General features: G+C 33.6%; 1 protein-coding gene and 1 long non-coding RNA gene across 3 annotated transcripts in view; one reads left to right on the top strand and one right to left on the bottom strand.

The window, feature by feature from the left end:
* Positions 1–299: 299 nt before the first annotated feature.
* Positions 300–16,982, bottom strand: LOC118191084 (uncharacterized). The gene is made up of 5 exons (XM_035361879.2): positions 16,934–16,982; positions 15,533–15,625; positions 6,977–9,278; positions 4,576–4,619; positions 300–487 (listed from the first exon to the last, which is right to left on the bottom strand). Exons 2-4 carry the CDS (start codon positions 15,612–15,614, stop codon positions 4,595–4,597), a joined length of 2,409 nt encoding a protein of 802 aa, XP_035217770.2. The 5' UTR covers positions 15,615–15,625; positions 16,934–16,982; the 3' UTR covers positions 300–487; positions 4,576–4,594.
* Positions 16,983–21,220: 4,238 nt separating this feature from the next.
* LOC146997409 (uncharacterized) overlaps positions 21,221–23,367 on the top strand; it is a 149,837-nt gene continuing 147,690 nt past the window's right edge. Inside the window, exons 1-2 of one of the 2 annotated variants that reach the window (XR_015041412.1) lie at positions 21,221–21,463; positions 21,559–21,617. This is a non-coding gene — a long non-coding RNA (uncharacterized LOC146997409). Of the gene's footprint in view, positions 21,618–23,367 lie in introns of both variants that reach the window. The other variant, XR_015041411.1, reaches the window with a different exon arrangement.

The raw sequence follows: 23,367 nt of genomic DNA, 5'->3' as shown, positions 1-23,367 counted from the left end.
GTCATATCTTTTGCTTGTTTATATGTTTTTTTTGTGATTTGCTTCAAAAGTTGTGTAAGATGAAAAAAAATCATATTGTAAGACTCTCTTGCTTTTACCATCTAGTGTAAAGAATGCCATAACTTCAACTATTGCTAGTTCCTGAAGCATTTGTATGTTTGCGTATGGAGCACGTTAACGTGTGGTTTAGTAACATATGAAATATTAATGTCAAGCGTCATCAAAAAGAATTCTTAGAAGATATTGCAAAGAAATTAAAATGAATTGAAGACATGTTGAAATAATTGATTAAATAAAACTTGTGAAGATCAGGTCTTTATTCTTTTTTCTTTTACAAATCTGAAATTAGAAGCAAAGCAAATACATAAATTATTAATATCAGATATTCCATAGCCCACGGAAATAGATTCCAAATGTTTGCCTGCAGATACATTCTGCATAGTATTTGAAGCAATTTTCTTCATTAAAACATTTCTAGGGTCTATACCTGAAAGGTAAAAATGAAACACGTTTTATGGAAGAAAATTAAATAAAAAGAATTTGTTATTTTCACACTCATACGTCACAACATATACGTATTTTTATGTCTTTAATACATTTGTTATCACGAAAAAAGGCAAAGAAACTGGAAAAATATTTGATTCTTCTTCATAAGCAATTTATTCAAATCATGTTTCAAATATTTGCTACGAACTTGATGTTAAAATAGTGGGTTGTTCGAAAAGTAATTTCGCTTCCTCCGAACAGAGGACTTAAGAGTGTTTTTCACAAAAATTCACACTTAAGCCGCATAATCATTACATATTTTGACAGCTGATATTGCAAGGTTTGCTTGTGAAAAAGTTCGATTGATAGTCTGGGCAGTAATTTTGGTTGACGCCCTTTCAAATATGGATGTGAACCTCAACATTTTAGATATATTTGAATTTTTTACTATCTAAAAGGTAAAAATGCTGTTCAAGGTAAGAAAAAAATGTGCTTGTGAAAAAGTTCGATTGATATTCTGGGCAGTAATTTTGGTTGACGCCCTTTCAAATATGGATGTGAACCTCAACATTTTAGATATATTTGAACTTTTTGCTATCTAAAAGGTAAAAATGCTGTTCAACGTAAGAAAAAAATTATCCGATGTGTAATGGTCAAGACGTATTTGCAGAACGGCAGTGCCAAAAGTGGTTTGAAAAATTTCGATCTGGTAATTTTGAACTTGAAGATGCACCATGTTCTGGAAGGCCAGTTAAGCGCCGTTCCCACTGGGGTTTATCTGAGCTAACGGAGTCAGTTCCCTGTGTCGACTAGCTCCGCTGTGCCTGCAGTTCAGATTTTTCAACTTGCTGCTCTATGGGGAAAAACTGGTTTTGGGGATGGGTCGACTGCGTTAGTTGTGTTCGTTAGCTCAGATAAACCCCAGTGGGAACGGACCTTTAAAGCTGACGAAGACACAATAAAAGCCATTTATTGATGCAAACCGGAGAATAACAACTCGTGAGATCATTGAGAGATTAAATGTTTGGAATTCGATCGTTCATGGTCATTTGGAACGCCTAGATTTAATCTCAAAGCTCGACATATGAGTTCCTCATGTGCTCACGGAAAGAAATTTGTGCTGTCGCATTGACGTTTGTCATTTGCTTCTCAAACGTCAGGAAAAGGATCCATTTCTGAAGCGCATCACCACTGGACTCGAGAAGTGGGTTGTCTACAACAATGTTAAAAGCAAGAGATCGTGGAGTAAAAAAGATGAGTCGAAAGAATGTGATGCTATACATTTGGAGGGATTTTAAAGCAATTGCTTTCTTAAACTTCTACCGCACAACACAACGATCAATTCTGAAGTGTACTGTCACCAGCTGTACAAACTGAATGATTCAATTAAAGAGCTAAGACCAGAAGTAATCAATAGAAAAGGTGTAGTGTTCCAACAAGATAATGCTAAACCTCATACAAGTTTGACAACTTGCCAAAACCTTTTACTGCTTGGATGGGATATATTGCCACATGCACCATATTCTACAGATATAGCACCTTCTGATTATTATTTCTTCCAGTCTCTACAAAATTTTTAGAAGGCAATATCTTTACTTCAAATGATGAGGTCAAAAATCACCTGGATCACTTTTCGCCAAGCAAAGAAAAACATATGAGCGTGGAATCATGCTGCTGTCAGAAAGACGGCAAAAGTTATTGTACCAGAATGGACAATATATAATTCAATAAAATATTTATTCAGTATAAAAAAATCTTCTTTCTTCTTCATTTAAAAAAAAAAAAACGAAATTACTTTCCGAACAACCCAGTACATTTTTTTAACGTTAAAATCAGGAGATCTGATAACACAGAATAAAATTTTGGACATAAACCATTTTTTTCAGAATAAATATAAGAAACGTCTATGTTCTCTCAGATAATGCATAAAAAATTTGCATACATAATCAACGCAAATCGCTTCTTTGCAGCAATACAGTATTCACAAGAAATGTTCAAAATTACAACCACCAGCATATCTATATGCTTGATAGCGTCGTGGAAATGTTCGTCGAAAACTTTGAAAAATGTTAGGTACTTCGCGTACGCTTGCAACCGCAATAGATATCGACAAAGACCTCCAGCGAGTCAACGGGAGTCTCTTAAATGATGCCCTTCATATGCCCCTATAAAAATAAATCCACGCTGGATAAATCTGGCGAACGGTGTGGCCATCGGACTTGTCCACCGCGCCCAATCCATCGCCCCGCAAAATTCGCATCCAAGTAATTCTTCCGCTGATTCAATCGGGTCGCGGTTTGCCCGGCTCTCTGACGCCCTCTATCCCCCTCATTGCCAGTCAATCACAGCTGTAGTTCGTATTACTGGTCGTTCTTTTACACATTTCTTGTGAATACTATATTTCTGCAAAGAAACACTTTGCTTTGATTTAAAAAAAAAAACTCCCTTATCATCCCTCCCGTGTCAAACTTGAAGCTTGCAATTTAAACCTTCGAAAACTCTTCCTCCCGTGTCATATTTTGCGTTCGTGCCTTAACATGTTACTTTAGACCCTACACTCCGTTACACAAAATGTATGTTTTAGTATGCTGAACCACCCTCCAAGTTTGTCCCATTGATCATACAATCACACAGTATATGTATACATGTAAGATATAACAAAATATGATAGCTCTTTCAAAAAAATAATTGGCGAACTCAAAATTAACATTCTAAATTTGATGATCTGCCCCTAAATTCATCTCTTCTCACAGGTTCGATATTTTTCTGTCTTACGTAACGTTTTAATGCAGATACCTCTTTTCCTATCAAATTAATTGTAAACCAAAACTCTGAACTGAAACTTTTCCAACTCCCACCCTTCTTTCTCTGAAGTTCTATGATACTCTTCCCCTTTTCTGCATAACCTCTCCTGCTGACAAGACGCTTTTCATCCATGCTGCTGCTTACTTGCTTAAGATGGCCTCGTACTTCAAATTGGAACTTACTGTATTCAAATATAATTAGGAAACATCTTATCTGAAAAAGGATGGCTTGATATACATAAAAAAATAAAGATTGTGATTTTTCAAGATACGTTGTGCTAAATTGCGTCATCAAGCTTTCCATTCTGCCATCTTAAGGCCACTACGGTCTTCTCGGTCATCTACGCAATATCGTAAGCTGTTAAAAGTTTTAGTGTTTTCATCTACGCATTTTAAAATCATTACATATATATATATAGATATAGATATAGATGGATTCCAAACCATCTTTGTCTTCGGCCTTTAAAGAAATTATGTTTTAGTTCTGGTTTCATCAACAGATGGCGCCACTAGCTTATTTTCTGTCCAGGCTCTCTTATCTTATCTAATCATTATATCCTATCTCGTTCATTTGCGCTTTTGCAGCTGAAGATGGTGGTTCGGTAATACCATCGAAACTAGTCCTGTGAAAATTTGAAAATATAACGCTGATTTTTGTTGTTTGATTTCTGAATTAGTAAGCAGTTGATTGTTTATGTTGCCGGCTCCCAAAAGCCTAAGAGTCAAGAGATTTGCAAAACCACTGAAGGAAAGAGAATGAAGTTCTGAATTGAACAAACCCTTTTTTGTACATAATTATTTATACGGTGAACGAGTCTATTAAAACTGCATTCAGGATTTTGTACTTTTAAAACATAACAGTAACATTTAACGACTGTAGGTGTAATTTTGGATGTCACTTAAAACCGCAGGTGGTGTATTAGCGTCAAATGCTTGCATAACTTCAAGGAAAGGTCATGTTAACCTGAGCATGCATTATATTAAAATTAGTCAATTGGTTTTCTTTGAAACATAGTCTGTTTATTTGCATTTAAAACTGCAACATTGGTACAATAATTGAAATATGAATAATTTTTCTACATTCATATTGTTTCAACTTTACAAATTTAGTAAAAGTATAAATACATTGCTTTCAAATGTTCGTTGCTCTAGTTTATTTAAAAATTTTCAATAATTATTTCACGATTTTGTAGAAATTTATTTCTCCTCTTACTTTATATTCCTATCTATTGTCTTTTTATAATAGCTACTTATAATACAATTCTGTAGATTACTAGTTACTTACCAGCATTAACGTTTTTTCCCTAATTTTCATGATGGGACTTGTGGCTGAAAATACAGATTGTACTTTAATATCAAGTAATTTAAACAAGATCAAACTCAGGACATCTTTTTTGTCAATATTAGTATGGCTTTTATATAGACGATTCATGTGAGTAAGAATAACAACATAAATTATAATCTTCTTTGAAATTCCAAACGATCATTTTAACATTTTTTGGACTATGTATGCCCAGTGAACTCAGAAGGTAGGTTAACAGATCTACAATGGAAAAAACGCACCTGCTTCAATGTAGCACACACTTCATTTTGTGAGTCAAAGTAAATAAAGAAATTCCTTCTATTTAGAGTATCATAACTTAAAGGTAAATGAAAATAAATAAATAAATAAATAAAATAAATCCGAAAGTTTTCAGATATTATATTACGTATAAAGGTTCGTTTTTTAACATTTTGTGAGTTACCTTTATTTATTAAATATCATGTTCTTCGCACTCAAACCATAAAATTCAGTCCAAGAGCAATATCGCAAAATAATTTTAAAATGAGCATATCTTTAAAATAAAATTTCGGATACAGAGCTTCGCGCGCTGGAGATAAAAATATTTTATTTTCGTACGGTGTTGCCATTGCTCGCTTTGAATACGTTTAGTTTGTTAATTAAAAAATTCATTGAAGTGTTAAAAAATATGAAATCGATAATAAAACAAATTTCAAATTAGAATTAGGTCCACAGAACCATAATCTATGGAAGATTACGTTATTCAAATTTTTATGGCTCTAGGTAACATTGTTTTACCACAATGCGAGAAAGATACATACATTCATGCAGATTCTTCATTATTCAATTTCTTTAAATGTAATGCAGTGCTATAATATTTGTTGACAACAGTTTGAAAAGTGAAACAACGCTTATGGGGAATCAATGCATAGTTAGTTCTTCTGGGCAAATTGCCCTTTCATACGAAAAATAAATGAAAGTTATGCAGCATATAACATCTCTTACTAAGTGGTTACGTTTTAAAAATATTATTTTTATATGAGAGTTTTTGCAACTAACTAATTACATTCCTTTTCTTAATTATATTTAACCACTTGTCTTAATTCCCCCCCCTCAGGTTTTTCAGCATATGACTTCTAATTTATAGTAACAATATAAAGTGTATGCACAACTAGGAAAGTTATTTTTATAAGAAAATATATATTATGGAATATTATAGAAACTGATATGCCTTTTAAAATACAGAATATAATAATATTAATATGTGTTTTTGAATCTACTATGTGTAGCCTTTAAGCGATCTCCTCAGAAATAGTAGACACCGCATATATTTCCCTTCCTGATTTTCATGTGGTAAATTCAGCAGGAAAAGGGGGAACGCGAATGACTAAGGTAAATCTCTTAAAGATTAGTTGTTTATAAAATATTGGAATTATCTCGAATGTTATTAACAAATAATTAATAAATAATAATGCATACTTTTATTGTCTTCATTACTTCTAAACACACTACTTACATTCTAAACATAAAATTAGAATTTTAGTATTATGACATGGTCGAAATCTATTGTTTAAAGAATTTCTTGATTGATTTAAATCTGAAATCGAGGTTTTAATGTATATTTCATACATGAGTTATAAATGTTACTTTGATAACGATAAATTCTCTGCTTAATATTTCAAAGACTTGAAATATATAATTCTACAAGTATATTTTCAACATTGAATTTGATAACTTTCAGAGTTTTGCTAAAAACTCCGTTTTTTTTTAATCAAGGATCCAATTTTTAACGTAATGGTTGACTGATTGGTGTTTCCGTCGTGTCACCTAAACGAGTCACATTAAGAGGTCCTATATTGGAAATTTCTTGGAGCTATAGGTTTCCCTCATATGCTGGCCTAAAACAGTTGCATTAATCGATATAGCTTCTAAAAGATATAGGAAGAATCTTCAGTTTATAACTTCGCCTAAGTTTCTGTATATTTATGTGCTTGATTCAGCACCTTCATAGAAATCAAGCCCCTCATATTGATTCCAAAGCATTACATTATGTAGATAATTTGTAAAATTGTAGCCTGATATAATATTCTCATTTCATAAAAACATTCGTTAGAATGTAAATGCATGTACTTTGTTTCAGAATCAGTATTGAAAGCAATTTATTATATGCAGTTTTGAATTCTAACCGATTTCTGATTACAAATATCCTTTTATTAAAGGGCTGTTTATAATTAAAACTTGTTAATATTTAAATTAAAAATTAAATTAATCTATGCATCATTTTAAATGGTATTATTGTAACTGTCAAATGTCTGCATATAAAATATACAATATCATAATGATAATGATGATAAAAATATAATACTAATAATGAAAAAAAGAAGAATATCTTATAATAACTTACTGCTGAGTAGTGGTTGTTTTCGTAACTTTGTGATGATGATGATGCTTTTTAGGTTTGTGAGTATGCGAAGTAGATGTCTGAGTTACTGTGTGATAACTCTGAGGTTGAACAGGCACATTTGAAGTCGTTGTAGTTGTTTTAGTTACCTTATAATGATTTTGAGGGACTTCGAAGTTTACATTTTCGATAGGCAGATTAGAACTTGTAACAGTTGTTTTAGTCATTCCTTGCAAATTTTGAGCATCCATAGGTATATTAGAACTTGTAGTAACTGTTTTAGTCATTGAATACTGATTCTGTAGTTGACTAGCGTCGTCGAGATTTATATTTTCACCCGGGACGTTAGAATTCGTAGTAGTTGTTTTATACATTGTGAAGTGACTTTGAGTAGGTAAATCAAAGTTCATATTTCCTATGGGCACATTAGAATTCGTAGTAGTTGTTTTGGTCACACCAAGAAGATTCTGAACCTCAGAAGGTAGATTAGAGTACGTAACAGTGCCATTAATGCCTCCAAGAAGATTTTGACCATCAAAAGGTAGATTAGAATATCTGATAGTTGTATTAGTCCCTTCAAGGAGACTCTGACCGTCAAAAGGTAGATTAGAATATCTGATAGTTGTATTAGTCCCTCCAAGGAGACTCTGACCGTCAAACGGTAGATTAGAATACCTAATAGTTGTATTAGTTCCCCCAAGCAGGCTTTGGCCATCAAAAGGTACATTAGAATACATAATAGTAGCATTAGACCCTCCAAGTAGACTCTGGATATCAGAAGGCATATATGTAGTGGTTGCATTAGTGATTTTAATATGACCTTGCAGATTTGTAGGCATTTCAAAATTTAAGCCTTCTATAGGCATATTGGAATTTGAAGTAGTTGTTTTAATCACTCTATATTGATTCTGGGTAGGCATAGCAAAGTTTATAGCATCAAAGGGGATATTAGAACTTGTAGTAGCACCTGCATTCATTCCAATCAGACTTTGAACATCAGTAGGTATATTAGAATTAGTAGTAGTAGTTGTTTTAATCACTTTGAACTGGTTTTCAATAGGCATGTCAAAGTTTATATTTTGGGTAGGAATATTAGAACTTGTAGTAGTTGTTTTAGTCATCCCAAACAGATTTTGACTATCAGCAGGAGTGTTATAATTTGTAGTAGCTGTTGTTTTAATCCCTCCGAGATTACTCTGGGAAGGTACATTGAAGTTTATGTTTCCAACAGGCTCGTTAGAACTTGTTGTAATTGTTTTAGATAATCCGAACAGACCGTGGGCATCAGTAGGCATATTAGAGTCCGTAGTAGTTGTTTCAGTAACAATTGGTTGATTCTGAGTTTCAATAGGCACATTAAAATTTACATTCCCCATAGGCTGTTCAGCACCTGTAGTAATTGTTTTACTAGCTCCAGTCATGGATAGAACATCACTAGGCACATTAAAATTCACATTTCCCGCAGGCTGACCAAAACTTGTAGTGACTGTTTTACTAAACCCAGTCAAACTTTGAATATCACTAGGTGCACTAGAATCCATAGTAGTGATTTTAGTCACTGCACCTAGATTTTTGTCTGTAGCAGACAGATCAAAATTAGCAGTTTTAGTCACATAATAAAGAGGAGCTTCAGTCTTCTTAATCAGACTTTCGTCGACTTCGGCAGATGCAATAGAACCTATAGCCGTCTTATCAGACATTGTTTGATGTGGCATATCCAAGTTTATGTTTCCAGCAGGTAAATTAGAGCTTGAAACAGTTGTTTTAGTTATTCCTAACTGACCTTGAGCATCATCAGGCAAAACCGAATCTCCAACAGTTGTCTGAGTCACTGTTTGCTGATTTTGAATATCACTAAACACATCAGAATTTACAGTTCCGATTGGCACATTGGAGCTACTTGTTGTTGTTCTGGTCATTCCAAACTGACTTTGAACATCAGCAGGTATATTGGAGCTGCTTGTTGTTGTTTTGGTCATTACAAACTGATTTTGAACATCAGTAGGCACATTCAGATTTGTAGTTGTTTCAGTCAATGTGCGAGTATTGTCAACTTGAACAGAAATATCAGGGTTTATATTTCCGATCGGCTGATTGGAATATGCAGTTGTTAAATTTGTGACTTTAAGATGACTTTGTAAATTAGTAGTTGCATCAAGATTTGTATTTCCGATAGGCATGCTAGACCCCGTGGTACTGGTTTTAGTCATTGTACTTGTAACTTCAAAAGGTCCACGATCACTTTGATGTCTGATCAGTAGATCAGGAATCCGAGGCCTGTAATTTGTCTGGGAACATTCCAACACTAAAAAATCAAAATTTGAAAAGTTTAAATGTGAATAAAAGTAGTATTTGAATGCTTAACTTCAAAATAAAAGGGATTCATTAAATTTCGGAAATAAAGCTTGATGTATGCTAAAGGCAAGTTTAAAAAAGAATTTATGTTATCTTCGTTTTTGAACAGTTAATTTCATAGAATATGACTACAAGGTATGACTATTGAACTATTTCTAAAGCCGATATAAGCATACGTAAGTATTTTTTATGATGCAGGAAAGCGTTATTGGTTTTTGCTTCAGGAAAGGGTTTTGAAATTGCACTTCGCAAACGTTTAGCACTTTTTCTCCAGAGACCGACGTTTTCTAAAATTTATTATAACTTATCTTACCTTATAAGCTTCCCACTGTAGTCTTAGCAACAAAAAATGCAACTAAAGCACAATGTTTGTGGTGCTTTTCGACATCATTTCTCTACACATCTAGGGCTGCTCGACTCATTACTGATAAAAACGGAATATTGTGAATTGTAACAACTGTGTATGAAAATTACAGTTTAGTTTGCTTCTACATACGTGTGAGAGAAAGCGTTTTGTCATCAACTTAAGTAAAAACAAAGTACTGAAACTGACTTGATGTCTAAGTGTCGATCTCAGAGTTAAGCTTACAAAGCATACATGCGAACATACAAGTAGAACAATAGTGCGAGAGTTGGTAGCCTTACCAATCTCGTTAATGTGAGTACCAATATTTATTCCATTTTTATTTAAGAAGATAAATTTAATCCGAAGTCTAATAATCCTGAATTATTAAAAACGAATAATACTGTTTTATTAACTTAATTATTAATATCGATGTAAAATCAAATGAATTTTAATTAGCAACAGCAGAATATTTTAAACTATAAAAGTGGTTTCCACTTAACCAAACAAATTTCGGAAACTTTAAGATAAGTTAGAAAGAAAGGTAAACCCCAAATATTTTAGCTACTTTCTGCTAATGGTTAAAAGGATGTTTAATACTAATCGATATGCATGACACTGAATGTTGAAGATGAATTATTTTAATAAAAACTTATTATGTTAAATATTTTTACAAAGGCGTCTATTACTATAACTAATTAGACTAGCACTTTTGGCTTATTATATTAATCCGAATTTAAATGTTTACTATTCCAAAGTTTCGTTTTCTATGTTTTAGGTTAACTTTTAAAAGCATGAATAGCTACTAAATAACCGAGCGTATGAGAGTATCTATACTCCTAAAATACATATCAGCAGTGCATTAATTAAAAACAGTTACACAATATCTAATGTTTATATTCTTATTGAAATTCAGTTATCCATTGCAAGAAATATAGGATGTCTTAGTACGAAATGATGTTAATCTGAGAGACTGAAGCACTGTATAATAAAGCCCGGCTAGATTCGTATCCAGGATATTCACATAAGGTGATTTAAACGAAGCAATGAGAAATGTTATTTTTGCATTCTCTTAACCCTTCTTCTTTACGTTCCTTGCATCTTTTAGGAATAACGTATATATGTGTTTCTCATTTCTTTATGTTTAAATAAAGAAATAAAGGGAAACGTATAGTAATCTTCCACTCTCAGATTCGTTACTAATAAATTTTTTCTTTAAAAACCAAGAAAAATTTAAAGAGTAACAAAAATGTGCTCAGAAAATTATTTTGAAATTTAAAATTAAAACATCATCGTAATAATACATATTATAACAAACTGATCGGCATTTTGTCTTTCGAAAATCATTGGAGCTGTGTTTACATTTCTGCTTAAATATGACTGTAGGCAAAACGTGGGGAGCTTTTTTACCATGAGAAGTCACATTTAAATTAGACAGTGATAAAGGAGGCCGCATAAGTTCAATATACCCATAAATGCGACTTTTGTGAAAGTGTTGTAGTTTTCGTATAGTTTTATCACTTTATTGCATTATTAAGAAATAATACAAAAAACATTAAATCATATACTAAAATAAAAATTTACAGTATAAAACATTTTTTGTATTCACGTATGGCTAATAACTTACCATAATATTAATATTTTTTAATAATCAGTTGCATATATTTAAATACTGTTTCAAATAAAAATAATAAAGTAGAAGTATTTTTCAATAAATTTATTACATTATGAAGGAAAACATTAGAAAAGTAATAATATTAAGATATAAAAGTCAACATAGCAACAGTACGTAAAATAACATTGAAATACGATGAAAAATTTAATTTAGTGATATATTAGCATTTATTCCTTTTGTGACAGTAATTGAATGTTTGGATCAGGCTTCATAAAGCGCAGCCTTAGTAAATCTTCTAAAAAGAACATCTCTAACTTGCGTTCTTAAATTAGTTTTAATTTTTGTCATCAGAGACAATGCTGTTTAGTTGCAGTAAGTACACTGGTGTGCAAAAATTAAGGACGTGACGGTTTTTTCAATATAACTTTCTACAAAAGCTTTCCAAATCAACACATTTAATACCGTAAGATCCCCAATACGTAAGGACATGAGTAATGTAAGCAATACTTACTAAAAGAGAAATCAGAGGGATAAAAAGAAGCTTTATTGAAAAAGTAGCATGTAGCGCTATGCGACTGAAGGCCGAAACATCCCTGTGATGGGTGTCCAGGAAGAAACATCCGGTCTTTAATAGGGGATATGATCTCCCCTGACTGCTAGGCAGGTTCACAGCGTCTGCGCATGCTGAGGATAACGGTGTCAATGAGTTGTTGAGGCATTGCTTCCCATTCGTCTTGCAGTGCCAATCAAAGCTCCGGAATCGTTACTGGTGGTAAGGTACGAGCTGCCAAGCATCTGTCTAGAAAATCTCATACATGCTCGATGGGATTGAGATCCGGAGATCGTGCCGGTCAATCCATATGTTCAATATCCTCACTCTCTAAGAGCTGTTCGGCAGCTACTGTGCGATGACATGGGGCATTGTCGTCCATGAAAAGGAACTGCGGACCCATAGCGGCTCTAAAAAGACGCACATATGGAAGAAGAATCTCGTTACAATAACGGGTCCCGTTGACTGACCTTGCGTCGAAGATGTGAAGGTCTGTACGACTACCAAGCATGATGCCTCCCCAAACAAACGAGAACACCGCCACCTCCATACCTGTCCCTTTCAATGATGTTCGAGGGATGATTACGGCTTCCCCGCTCTCTCCAGATGAGTATGCGATGAGAATCGCTACTCAGACTGAATCTGCTCTCATCTGTAAAGAGTACTCGTCCCCATTCATTGTCTCTCCAATTCCGGTGTTCCCGGCACCACAGAGAACGCCTTCTCCGATGGGCAGGCGTTAGAGGTACACACCATTCAGGGAGTCGTGCAAACAGACCACCACCGTGCAGTCTTCTGGCCACGGTAAAACGCGATATCGGTCGTCCAGTCGCCCGTGTCGTGTGTCTAGCAATTTCTCCCGCTGTCTGCTGCCTGTTTCTTCTGGGCTGTAAGGCAATATACCGGTCATCTGCGGGTCTGGTTCCTCGTGGACGACCACTACTAAACCCCCGGATAGCTGTTCCTGTAGTTTGAAATTGTCTCCAAAGTCGTGAAACGATTCTGTGAGCAATTCCGAACTCTGCAGCCACACTTGTCACACTGCGGCCTTCCTCCAACTTCCCAATGATTCGACCTCGAGTAAAAGCATCCAGATGTCGTCTAACAGATTGATTATTCGCCATTTCTCGCTGAGGCAGCAACTCGGTGTGAATTTAACTGCTATACGGTGTGCAATCTCTTTGCCAGAAATACTGATCTTACACCGACAACATGCTTTATACTACTCAGACACTCCCCCATTACGTCTACCTGCATATCTGCGCATGTGCTACCGTACATCACCTTACTTAATCTAATAATTGGTCTTTCTGTCCGCTCTGCCACTTCGTTCAGCTGATATGCTAATTTTTCGACTTCGTCCTTAATTTTTGCACACCAGTGTACTTCCAAAGCAGGAAAGTAAACAGCGTGCATGATTTCGTAGGCATGAATATTCAACAGCATTTTCCAGACTTTTATGGGATCCTTTTTAGAGTCAAAAACAGATTTGAGGATATTGTTTTCCCTCAACTCACTTTGGCAACTCTTCCCGCAAGTTGGTAATCAAGTTTTTCAGAGTTCAAATGGTTGTTTCCCATTATTTTTAGGATATTTATAATTATGTCCTTCATCCTGTCTACTACAAATACACTAGATAATCCTTAAAGTTCGTATTTTTTAAACATTTTACTCTGCGCCTTTCGTCTGGAATAAATTCCGTGAAATGTGTTACATTGCTATAATATGAACGCGTTGTAATAGAACATTTCTTTTACAGGATAAGATTATATGATAATTATTGCAGTTAAAATAACATATTTTATTCGAATTTAAAATATCGCGATTGTATTACATCTTGTACGATTAATTATGACTTATATGTTTACTAGCAGCTACGCGACCAGCCTTCGTCTGACTTTTAAATGCATCCAAAAAATGCCTGAAGGGAAAACCAAACTTTAAAATTAAAAACTACGCAGAATTTTACTCTACTTTATCAAAACAAACATCTGAAATGTTTCAGACTTTAAATTATGCCCGCAGGGGCATTTTTTTAACATTTTCTGTGTTATATTTATTTATTAAATATCAAGTTCTTCGCATTGATACCATCAAATTCAGTTCAACAGCAATATCACAAAATAGTTTTAAAATAAGCATATCTTTAGAATTTACGATACAGAGACTCGCGCGCTGGAGAAAAAAATGTGTTTTCTGTACAACGTTGCCATTGCTCGCTTTGGAAATCTTTGAATTTGTTAATCAAAAATTCGTTAAAGTTCTACAAAATAGGAAATCGATAATAAAACAAATTCAAAATTTCAAATTTGGCCTTCCATATGCCCATATTCATAGGAGGATTACGTCTCATTCAAAATTCGATGGCTCTATGTACCTTTATTTTATCACAATTTAAGAAATATACATACATTTATGCAGATTTTTCATTATTTAATTTCTTTAAATATAACACAGAACGATAATACTTTGTGGCAACAGTTTGAAAAGTGATTCGCTGTTTGTAGTCAATCGATGCAAAATCGCAAAACGAAAACAGTAGTCCTTCATGGACCCCTTTGGACTTAGAAAAAGAAAAACCATAAATTAAAAAGAAAACTGTGTTGCATATAACAAAATTACAATGAAATAAGCAATATCCTTTAGTATAAATATTAAGCATCCTAATAAATAAATAAACACACAAATTATGCAAAATTTTTTATATAATTAAAATTACATATAATTAAAACATAATATAAAAATTACAATGAAATAAGAAATAAATCTCATATTTCCAAGAAAAAACAATCATCAGTCCAGTATCCAAAGCAATGAATAAAAAACTGTTGCCAAAACCACATTTCTAAAAGAATGAAATTATCATCAGAAAGCAATAACTAATCCAAATTGTGCTTTGTGGATGACATAATTCAAAATATAGAAACCCCTTTGCCATTAGCTAATAAAGAGAGAGGGGGGAAAGGAAATTCTTTTCTGTTTTGCCACGCGAGACACACTGGGTGTCAGAATAAGAAGATTGCGATGTGCATGTTGCGCGTCCAAAAATCAAAAGAAAAAAGCAGCATTTTTATCTCATATGTTCAACAGTCAGCAGTCCTGTATACAAAGCATTGAATGGAAAACTGTTGCCAAAACCACATTTCTAAAGGAATGAAGCTATTCAAAATGATGCGATAAAATCGAAAAGATAAAATATAATGATCTCATTCGAATTTTGAAAGACTCGCTTCGAGGTGCAATGGCTCTTGTCTAGATGCACCTGTGTATCAAATTTCGTAGCCGTGGGTCTATTAGCGCAGCACGAATGAAAGACACACAGACTCTTTCTTTCATTATATGTAGAGATAATAAGCATTTCTATTAGTTGTTGTGCGAAAATTTTGTTTTCGTTTGGTAAACTTGTCGAAAATTCTCATTTCACTCATGGAGCTTCACATCAGCTTGACACTTATATCGAACATCTTGCGTTTTTGAACAGTGCATCACGTGGTGAATTTAGTTTTCTATTTTTAGCCTTTTTTATCATAGGCTTTATTATTATCCAACAAAAGTCTAAATTAATACACGATACTTCCCTCTTCCTATTTTTGCGTAACAGAAATAATAAGTATTAAAATTACTTCCATTATGAAATGTTTTTTAAATTTAACTAAATAATGGTAAAGAATTTCATAAATGCTTAAAATAGCTTACCCCTTGTAGTATGTCTAGGTTCCACTGACTGCACTGTAAGCAGAATAACTGCTATAAAAAGACATGGTACTGCGATCTTCATGATTAAATACCCTGCAAAGTAAACAAATTGAAGTGAAAAGAATGAAGACATATTAATATACATGACATATATGAGAATGAAGACATACATAAGAAGCAGAAAAGCAGGACATATTTCCTAATTATAGTTTAAATTCCTTGATCTGGGTATCGGTTTTCTTATTATTTCCTCAAGAAATATCTATATTTGTCTGTCATTTAACCCTTTGCGGCACAGTGTGTCCGGTCTGGACACACCTAAAATTTTCCTTCTGTACGCACAGAAAAATTGAATGAAAAACGATTTATAGGCTACTATACTCTGAACTTACTCTGAACCTTCTGTACTTATAGTAGATGGCAGCACAACACAAACCAGTCCATATATTTTAGCCATGTTTAGTTTTTTAAGACCCTCATTTTTCAAAGAAATCTTCCAGATTTTTTAGGGTATAAAAGGAATTGTTTGAAAAGAAATTTCTATGTTACTTTTTGGCTGTATGCTAATCTCCTTATTCTATATTAGTTTTAAATTTTTACCTTGAAATCTTGCCTAAAATCAAACGGCGAACCCTAGGTTTGCCCAGACCGGGCTCACCGATAATTTAGAACAACTGAGAGTCTGTATTTTTTGTTTCTCCGCATCTCATCGGTCAGTACATTCACAACAATGCTCGTTTCAGCACTCGTTTTGAAGCTGTATTCAATCAGTGTACCACTTTGGGCACAACCACAGAATTAAAACGATAAGTGCAACCTTCACAAAATTTTACTTGTGTACTCCTCTAGCCCTAATTAGACTGCCTGCGTTTTTTTAAATGAAAACTCCGAATTTAAAAGGTAGCATGTCGGAAAGGGTTAAATTAATTTAGCTTTTAACTATGATTGCATACCAATCGTAATTATAAAATAACATTACACAAGCTGCAAAAATTTGAGTTTCACATGTTGCAGAATTTCATAGCAATTATATTCTCATACTAGGGTTTGTGAGCAGCTATTCTAAGAAAAATAATAAATATGAAACGAAGAATTTTTACGTCTTTGTAAATGTTCTGCGTTGCAAGAATAATATAATGAAAGGGTCTTATTTCCCAGTTTCTTAATGTATATTAATGAGTACCTTTAAAACAAGTATCGAATATGATATATTGAATATGACTCTAAGAATTAAGTTACTATGCGTAATTTCATAGTATAACTTCAGCTCTGACTCGAAAGCACGAACACTTCAATTAGAGGCGCCTATATTACCTTTGAGATATCACAGTCGCTAGCCATTATATTTTAGTTTGTACTTGAACAATCGATGAACAAGATATTATTCTCCAATATGTTTACCTATTCTGCAAAATACTTCTGGCACTTGTTTTGTGGGAAGACGGTTCAATTTCCTGTGAAGATTAAGTAATGATCTTTAGGTGTGAAATTTTAGAAACATACATTTTTAAAATAGATTTATTCGACTTATGACATTGCACTTATAAATCACATTTATAACTACATAGTAATCAAATAAATTATGAACGGCAATTCGTTTGAGTTAAGCGCCAATCGCTATTCATAAAGAATAAGGGATTAATTAACAGATATAACAAGGGCACATAATGTTAATAATTGATACACTATAATATATTCCTTGGCTACAGACTCAAATAAAGTGGATAAATAAATTTTCAATCTATTATTTCAATTTTAAATAATAGAATCTTACTTTTATAAGCTAATCAGAATTCTATAAATGAAACTACTGGTTAATTACAGTAAAGTACATTGGTTTGGTTTATTTTGTTTATTATGGCAAAGCACACTTTGGCTCTCTGTTTAAGGGGAGGGATATCTTTGTGGAGGACTTCTAATGAAACTGTCTCGCGCATCCTTTATACATGGGGAAAATCACGAAAACGACCGTACAGCCAGACCATTCCCCAGGATTCGAACCGCGGACAAAACTAACATTGTTTGGCAAATTTACCGCTCGGTAACTCGTGGACCATGTACACAGGGACTACCTAATTTAGGAGAGATGAGTCCTAAGGGAAAATGGTCATTTCTAAGGAAAAGTGATTCCCATGGATAAGACACGTAATTGAAAGAATTACAAAATATTCAGATTTATTATTATTTATGATGATGCTGGCTATTTGGCCATTAGTGGGTTGACATATTATTGAAGCAACGAGACCTCCATCGATAAATATTTCAAAACTGGTATAAACTCTTCTGTTAAAATTAATACAAAATTCACATTTAATCAGTTATTTTCCTCCTTAACTCTAATTATTGAAGTAAGATGCATGTACATGAGTTTATATTTATGTCTTTCAAGTAATTTAGCTATTATGAACTAATTTCAAGCAATTAGTTCATAATATAAATACGTGGCTGCGTCCATTACTTAATTTTATATGCTATGACATGCATGTACACTGCTCCTCAGAATGAAAGGATATTGAAAGGCATATCTATCACCTGTAGAAAAAAAAAATTAAAACGATTTATGCATAAGCATTTTTAAAAATAATTTACCATGTTCGCCAGTTGATTAAAGTAAAAATATATAATATAAATTTATTTTTATAGAAATTTTAAAATTATGTAAAATTTATCTTTTCTGTTTACCCCTACTTATCTATCTTATCTTCCCTGTAAATATTTATTTAATATGATACATGATAATCTCTGGAAACATGCAAATCGCACATCTTGATGCCATAAATATTACCGAATTGTTGATCAAGTCTTGTGCATGCCATTCTTCTGAAAATGCGTTTAGGTATGGAGAGAGAAGGCAGATAATAGAAGCGCTATAGCTCATCGGTATGAGACACCCCAGGCATGCCAAATCACGTTCAAGTCCGTTTGGTAAGCCAGCTAATCCATTAGACAGATAGTTACTATTTTCTATTACTCTGACGTCAAAGGTGCTCGATACCCATGACTATTATAGCAAAATATCCGAATCAAAAGCTCTAAATGAAATTCCAAGACTTCGTCTATATATTTGTGACCTGTTACAAAACTTCCATCAAAGCTATACAGCTATTTGCCGCTAATTATTAGAATTTCTTGCCAAGCTATGAAAGGATTCCTCAGAAAAAAGGATCGTTTATGAACTGGGGAAGGCAAGTTGCGTGCTCCTCACTTCCATAAAACTGAGGCACATATAGAACCCCAGTTCCTCTGTATTGACCAGTAAACGTTTACTCATTCCTCTTGGATACATGAGCATGAGCACGAAACCACATGAACGAAAACCTTGGAAAATCGGACACACAATCGGGAAACTTTGAAAGAAAATATGAGTGAGACACCAACTATTGGTTTTCTTGCATAAATTCCAACCGCAAGAAATCTTCGTGGAGAAATACAATATATGATTCGATCTTGTGTGGCTACCTGACGGTCTAAAACATGCTTTCGTGTAATCGCTTTACAGATTCTTCGAGTCTACAACGAAAGAAAACGGTCTTCGGATACAGTTGTTGCTCTTGGCCAGGCTGTCTAGTAATTGAATGTACTTAAAAAGCCCTTCCAGAGAATGGAATTACCCTTTGAAGGACATTTAGATACTGGATAAACTTCTATTTGTATTTGCCTCCCGCTCTCGAGTCCAGCAATTAGCCGCGCCTTATGCTCAGCATTTTACTGACGCTTTTGAATCGTAGTTACTAAATACTGATAACTCTTAGAACTACACTAACTTTAAGAGCAGTACAAACACCTGAATTTCAACATGCGGCTATAGGACATAAATTTTCAATCGCCTAATTTGCAAATTTCGTACGCTATCTATGCGCAGAAGTTGAATTTAGTGTTCAGTTGCACATAATGAAGAGAAATAATTGCTTTTCGAGCATTTATTGAAAACTCTAATCAGTGAGCATATTTTATTCAGCTTATCCTTTAATTTGACGAGCAGTACATATTAATTGGCAGCTATTACTTCTAGTTTTCTGCTTCATATATTTATTTAAGTAATTGTATACACCTTAAATTTAATTATTATGTCGAAATTAGCAGAATAAAGACTAAATAGCAAATTTATTGTTCAGGTTGGAAGAAAACCTTCATTTTTTTAAATAAATTTTAATCTGAAAATAAGATACTACATTTAACACTATTTTAGAATAAAAGTAATATATTCTTGTATTTTAGTGCGCATCTAATTGATTTCACTATTTATCTCACTATCTTTCTGATCACTAGTTTACTAGATTAGTAAACTGATGATTATTATCTTTTACTCCTTTGAATATCTAGGGGAAAATTATTTACTTTTTCCCCTAGAAATGTTTTTTCGTAAATAAGGGAAACTGAAGGTAAAAAAAAATGAAAAATCTAAGATTTATAGAAAGAAATATCCCTCCTCACGCAAGTTGAAATTTTAAGTATAGTTTCGCAGTTATTGATGAAATAGTGCTCTTAATTACAAAATCGTAAAATTAGTGAAATCTCATATCCTGCAGTGTATTTCAGTTGTACGCTTACAAACAAATTTAATCAAACTTTTTATGATTAGCTGCATCCAGTATTGTGACAATAGGAATCTATTTTAAGCTTTTGACGAAATCTAACGCAATTTGTTATTTGGATAACAAGAAAATTGCTGTGCTGTTAGCCGAGCTCATATGCGCAATCAGCATAAAGAACTGCAAGTGAAACTATGCGTCAGTTACGTTGATGAACATGAATACAAAACATACGTTTCAATATTAACACGATTTCCATGATCTCCTGACCGTTGGCTGCATTTTTAGTTCTCGTACTGACAAGAATGTGTGTATTTTCATCCAAAATTTTGTAAAGGTTTAAGCAAATATTAGTTAGAAACAAATTGTAAACTTACACTCGCTAACCCTTTTATTCTTACTTAATGAATTACAGCAACGAATTCGATAGTTGATTGCTCCAATGAGGAAGATTTTGTAAGGAAGTTTGTAAGGAAAATGAGTTCTTCGTCATTGGAAAATACGTGATAATTCTTGAGATGCAAACTCTCAGCCCGAAATTTCGCTTTTCGACTCTACATTTAAAACTGTGACAGTTCATAAACAAGGTAAAAATAACAATGTTTTTAAATAACAACTAAATATTAGTAGTTGGTGATTTTAGAGATGCAAAACATTCCTTGAAATTCAAGCATTGAAATTATCTTATTACTTAGAATATCTTTACACTTTACCATAATAATTAATGCAGAAACCTTACCTTTACTCCTCTAATACATCGAAGTGTCTACCTTATTTTCAGACTTCAGTTATATATACATGTCTCATAAGCTTTTTATTTGGCCAGATACCAATGATTATAGAAGAAACAGACAGAACAAACATGCTACAAAATTAAGCATGGAATTTAAAAATACTTTTCTATAAAACGTGGTGTTTTTTCTGTGGTGTGTTTACAATGTCAATATGAAACATCTTTTAAAGTATTACTTAGTATTTGGTTAGTAAATTGGAATCGGCATGTGTATGTAAATGCAAATTAAAATACTCGAAGACGAACAAAGTTCCAGATGGTTCTAATAGCAGGAAATAGTAAACTTATCTGCTAAAACATGAAATTGACAATAAATACAGCTATGGAAAGAAGGAGAAACTCTTTATCTTCTTGACATAAAAACGCCGAAACCTTTTGACTTCTTGCCATAAAAACAATAAAATTGACAGTGTTGTAACAAATATAGTTTTCATTAACTGGAGTAATTTTAATCTGAAGTAAAAATTTGCAGATTTAAAATATTCACTTTTTATTAAACTTTAATACCTAAGCCTATTCTAAACCAATGGCTTTTGTTAATGTTAGACTGTACCAGGCGAGATATCGCAGATGAAGAGCTTCACCCGCTTCTAGTAGGTCACAAATGTAAGTAGCAATAACAAAATAATATTCTTGGTAACTGAGGATTGGTGTTTATAAGACCGAGAATATTAACACTTTGATCACCTTGTGCTGTGCAGAAAAGAGTTGGGACCACAAGAGTAAGGGGACCACAAGGGACTTACAGAAGACTACAAGGGTAAGTAATAATAACAGAATAATATTCTTGGTGATAAGACTGATAATATTAACAGTATGATCGCTTTGTGCCTTGCAGAAAAGAATTGAGGTACACTCATCATCTCATCCAAAGCGTTCAGTACATTAGAATGTACATTAGAATGTTCAGTACATTAGAATGCTAGATTGTGCATCTTGATGCTAAAATATACCCATACTAGACCACACGATTAAGAAAATGCTTCGAACTAAAATTCATGTTAGAATGTTTCAATGCTTTCTTCTAACTGCTAGGTTTAATAAAAACTAAAAAATTGCTGACAGAAATAACAGTGTAGCTAGCGTAGCCGTATAGCAAGACGACAAGACGTCTTCTTCTTATAGCTACCAGCTAACTCCCATATACCTGTGATTTGGAGTATGAGTGTCTATTAGTTAAATATGATTACTTCTCAAATGAATTTGTAGAGACATTAGGTAATTTTTTAAACAGAAGAGATGAAAAATGAGCAACGACTTCCCCGAGAATCGAACCACGGACCTCTGGAATACGTGGCCAGCTTGCAGACCATTACACCCCGAAGGCACGCTAAGAAGGGAGAAATACCTTATACACTCCCCCTTTTAAAGGGCGACTGGGGTTTTTAGGAGACCCAGTCGCAAAATCCTGGATGTGGAGAATCATCATCCAACACCCTTTTAGTTCGGGTACCACTGTAGAGACATTAGGTAAATTTTTGGAAGCAGGCAAGATGAAAAATTGGAAACGCTTTTGCCGGGAATCGAACCAAGGACTTCTGGAATACCGGCCCAGCGTGCAGAACCACTACAGCATGAAGGCACGCTGGGAAAGTGGGAGAAAAACCTTATAATATTAATTTTATAAAAAGTAATAAATGTATAAAAAGTCATTTTAATCACATTTTAGGAATGAATTTAGCACTGTGATTAAAACGAAATTTGTTTTTATTGGAAATATTCATGAAAAGTAAATATCACTTATCCTGACATCATTTGACGTGATGATGCTCCTAATATCCTGATAAGCGTGATGATGATTCTTATAGCATGATATCATCATCACGTTGTAGCGTTCTTTATACCGAAATCTCATTAACAGTACTTTACTGTTCAGTTCTGTATTTTCAAACAGAAGAAAGGGATTTGAGAAGAATAGGGACACCAAGATTTGGCAATTGTGTCTCCTGAGCGGGTTAGGAGACCCAATCGCCAAATCCTGGTGATGAAGAATCATCATCCACCACCCTTTTAGTTCGGGCGTTACTGTAGAGACATTAGGATTTTTTTAAGCAGAAGATGTGAACAATGAGCAACGCCTTCGCCGGGAATCAAATCAAGGACCTTTGGAATACGCGCCCAGCGGGCACACTACTACACCACGAAGGCATGCTAAGAAGGCGGGAGAAATAATTTTAAACTGAATTGAAAATAAAGGTAGAGAGAACAGAAAGGTATGAAAATCAAATACTGATGTAAAAGATAGGTAAAGACGTAAAAAAAAGCATTTCATTCGGCTATTCAATTTTGTTCAAAATTATTTAGTGCAATTTATTTGTAATTAAATATATTGCACTAAATAATTTTGAACATATCTGTAATTAAAAGATAATGAAAAATGAATGGTTAATTTCCATATCATAAAAAAGTGATAGCATTATACGAAGCAAAACATTTGGGCTAGAAGTAATTACCATTCCACTGAATATTCCATACGCTAAATTACAGTCCAAAAAGATTTATGTAAATTA

This window comes from Stegodyphus dumicola, chromosome 5, assembly GCF_044657685.1.
Source record: "Stegodyphus dumicola isolate Sdum_Otavi_A_Nest chromosome 5, ASM4465768v1".
Lineage (NCBI taxonomy): Eukaryota > Metazoa > Arthropoda > Arachnida > Araneae > Eresidae > Stegodyphus > Stegodyphus dumicola.
This window is presented reverse-complemented; position numbering and strand designations above follow the sequence as displayed.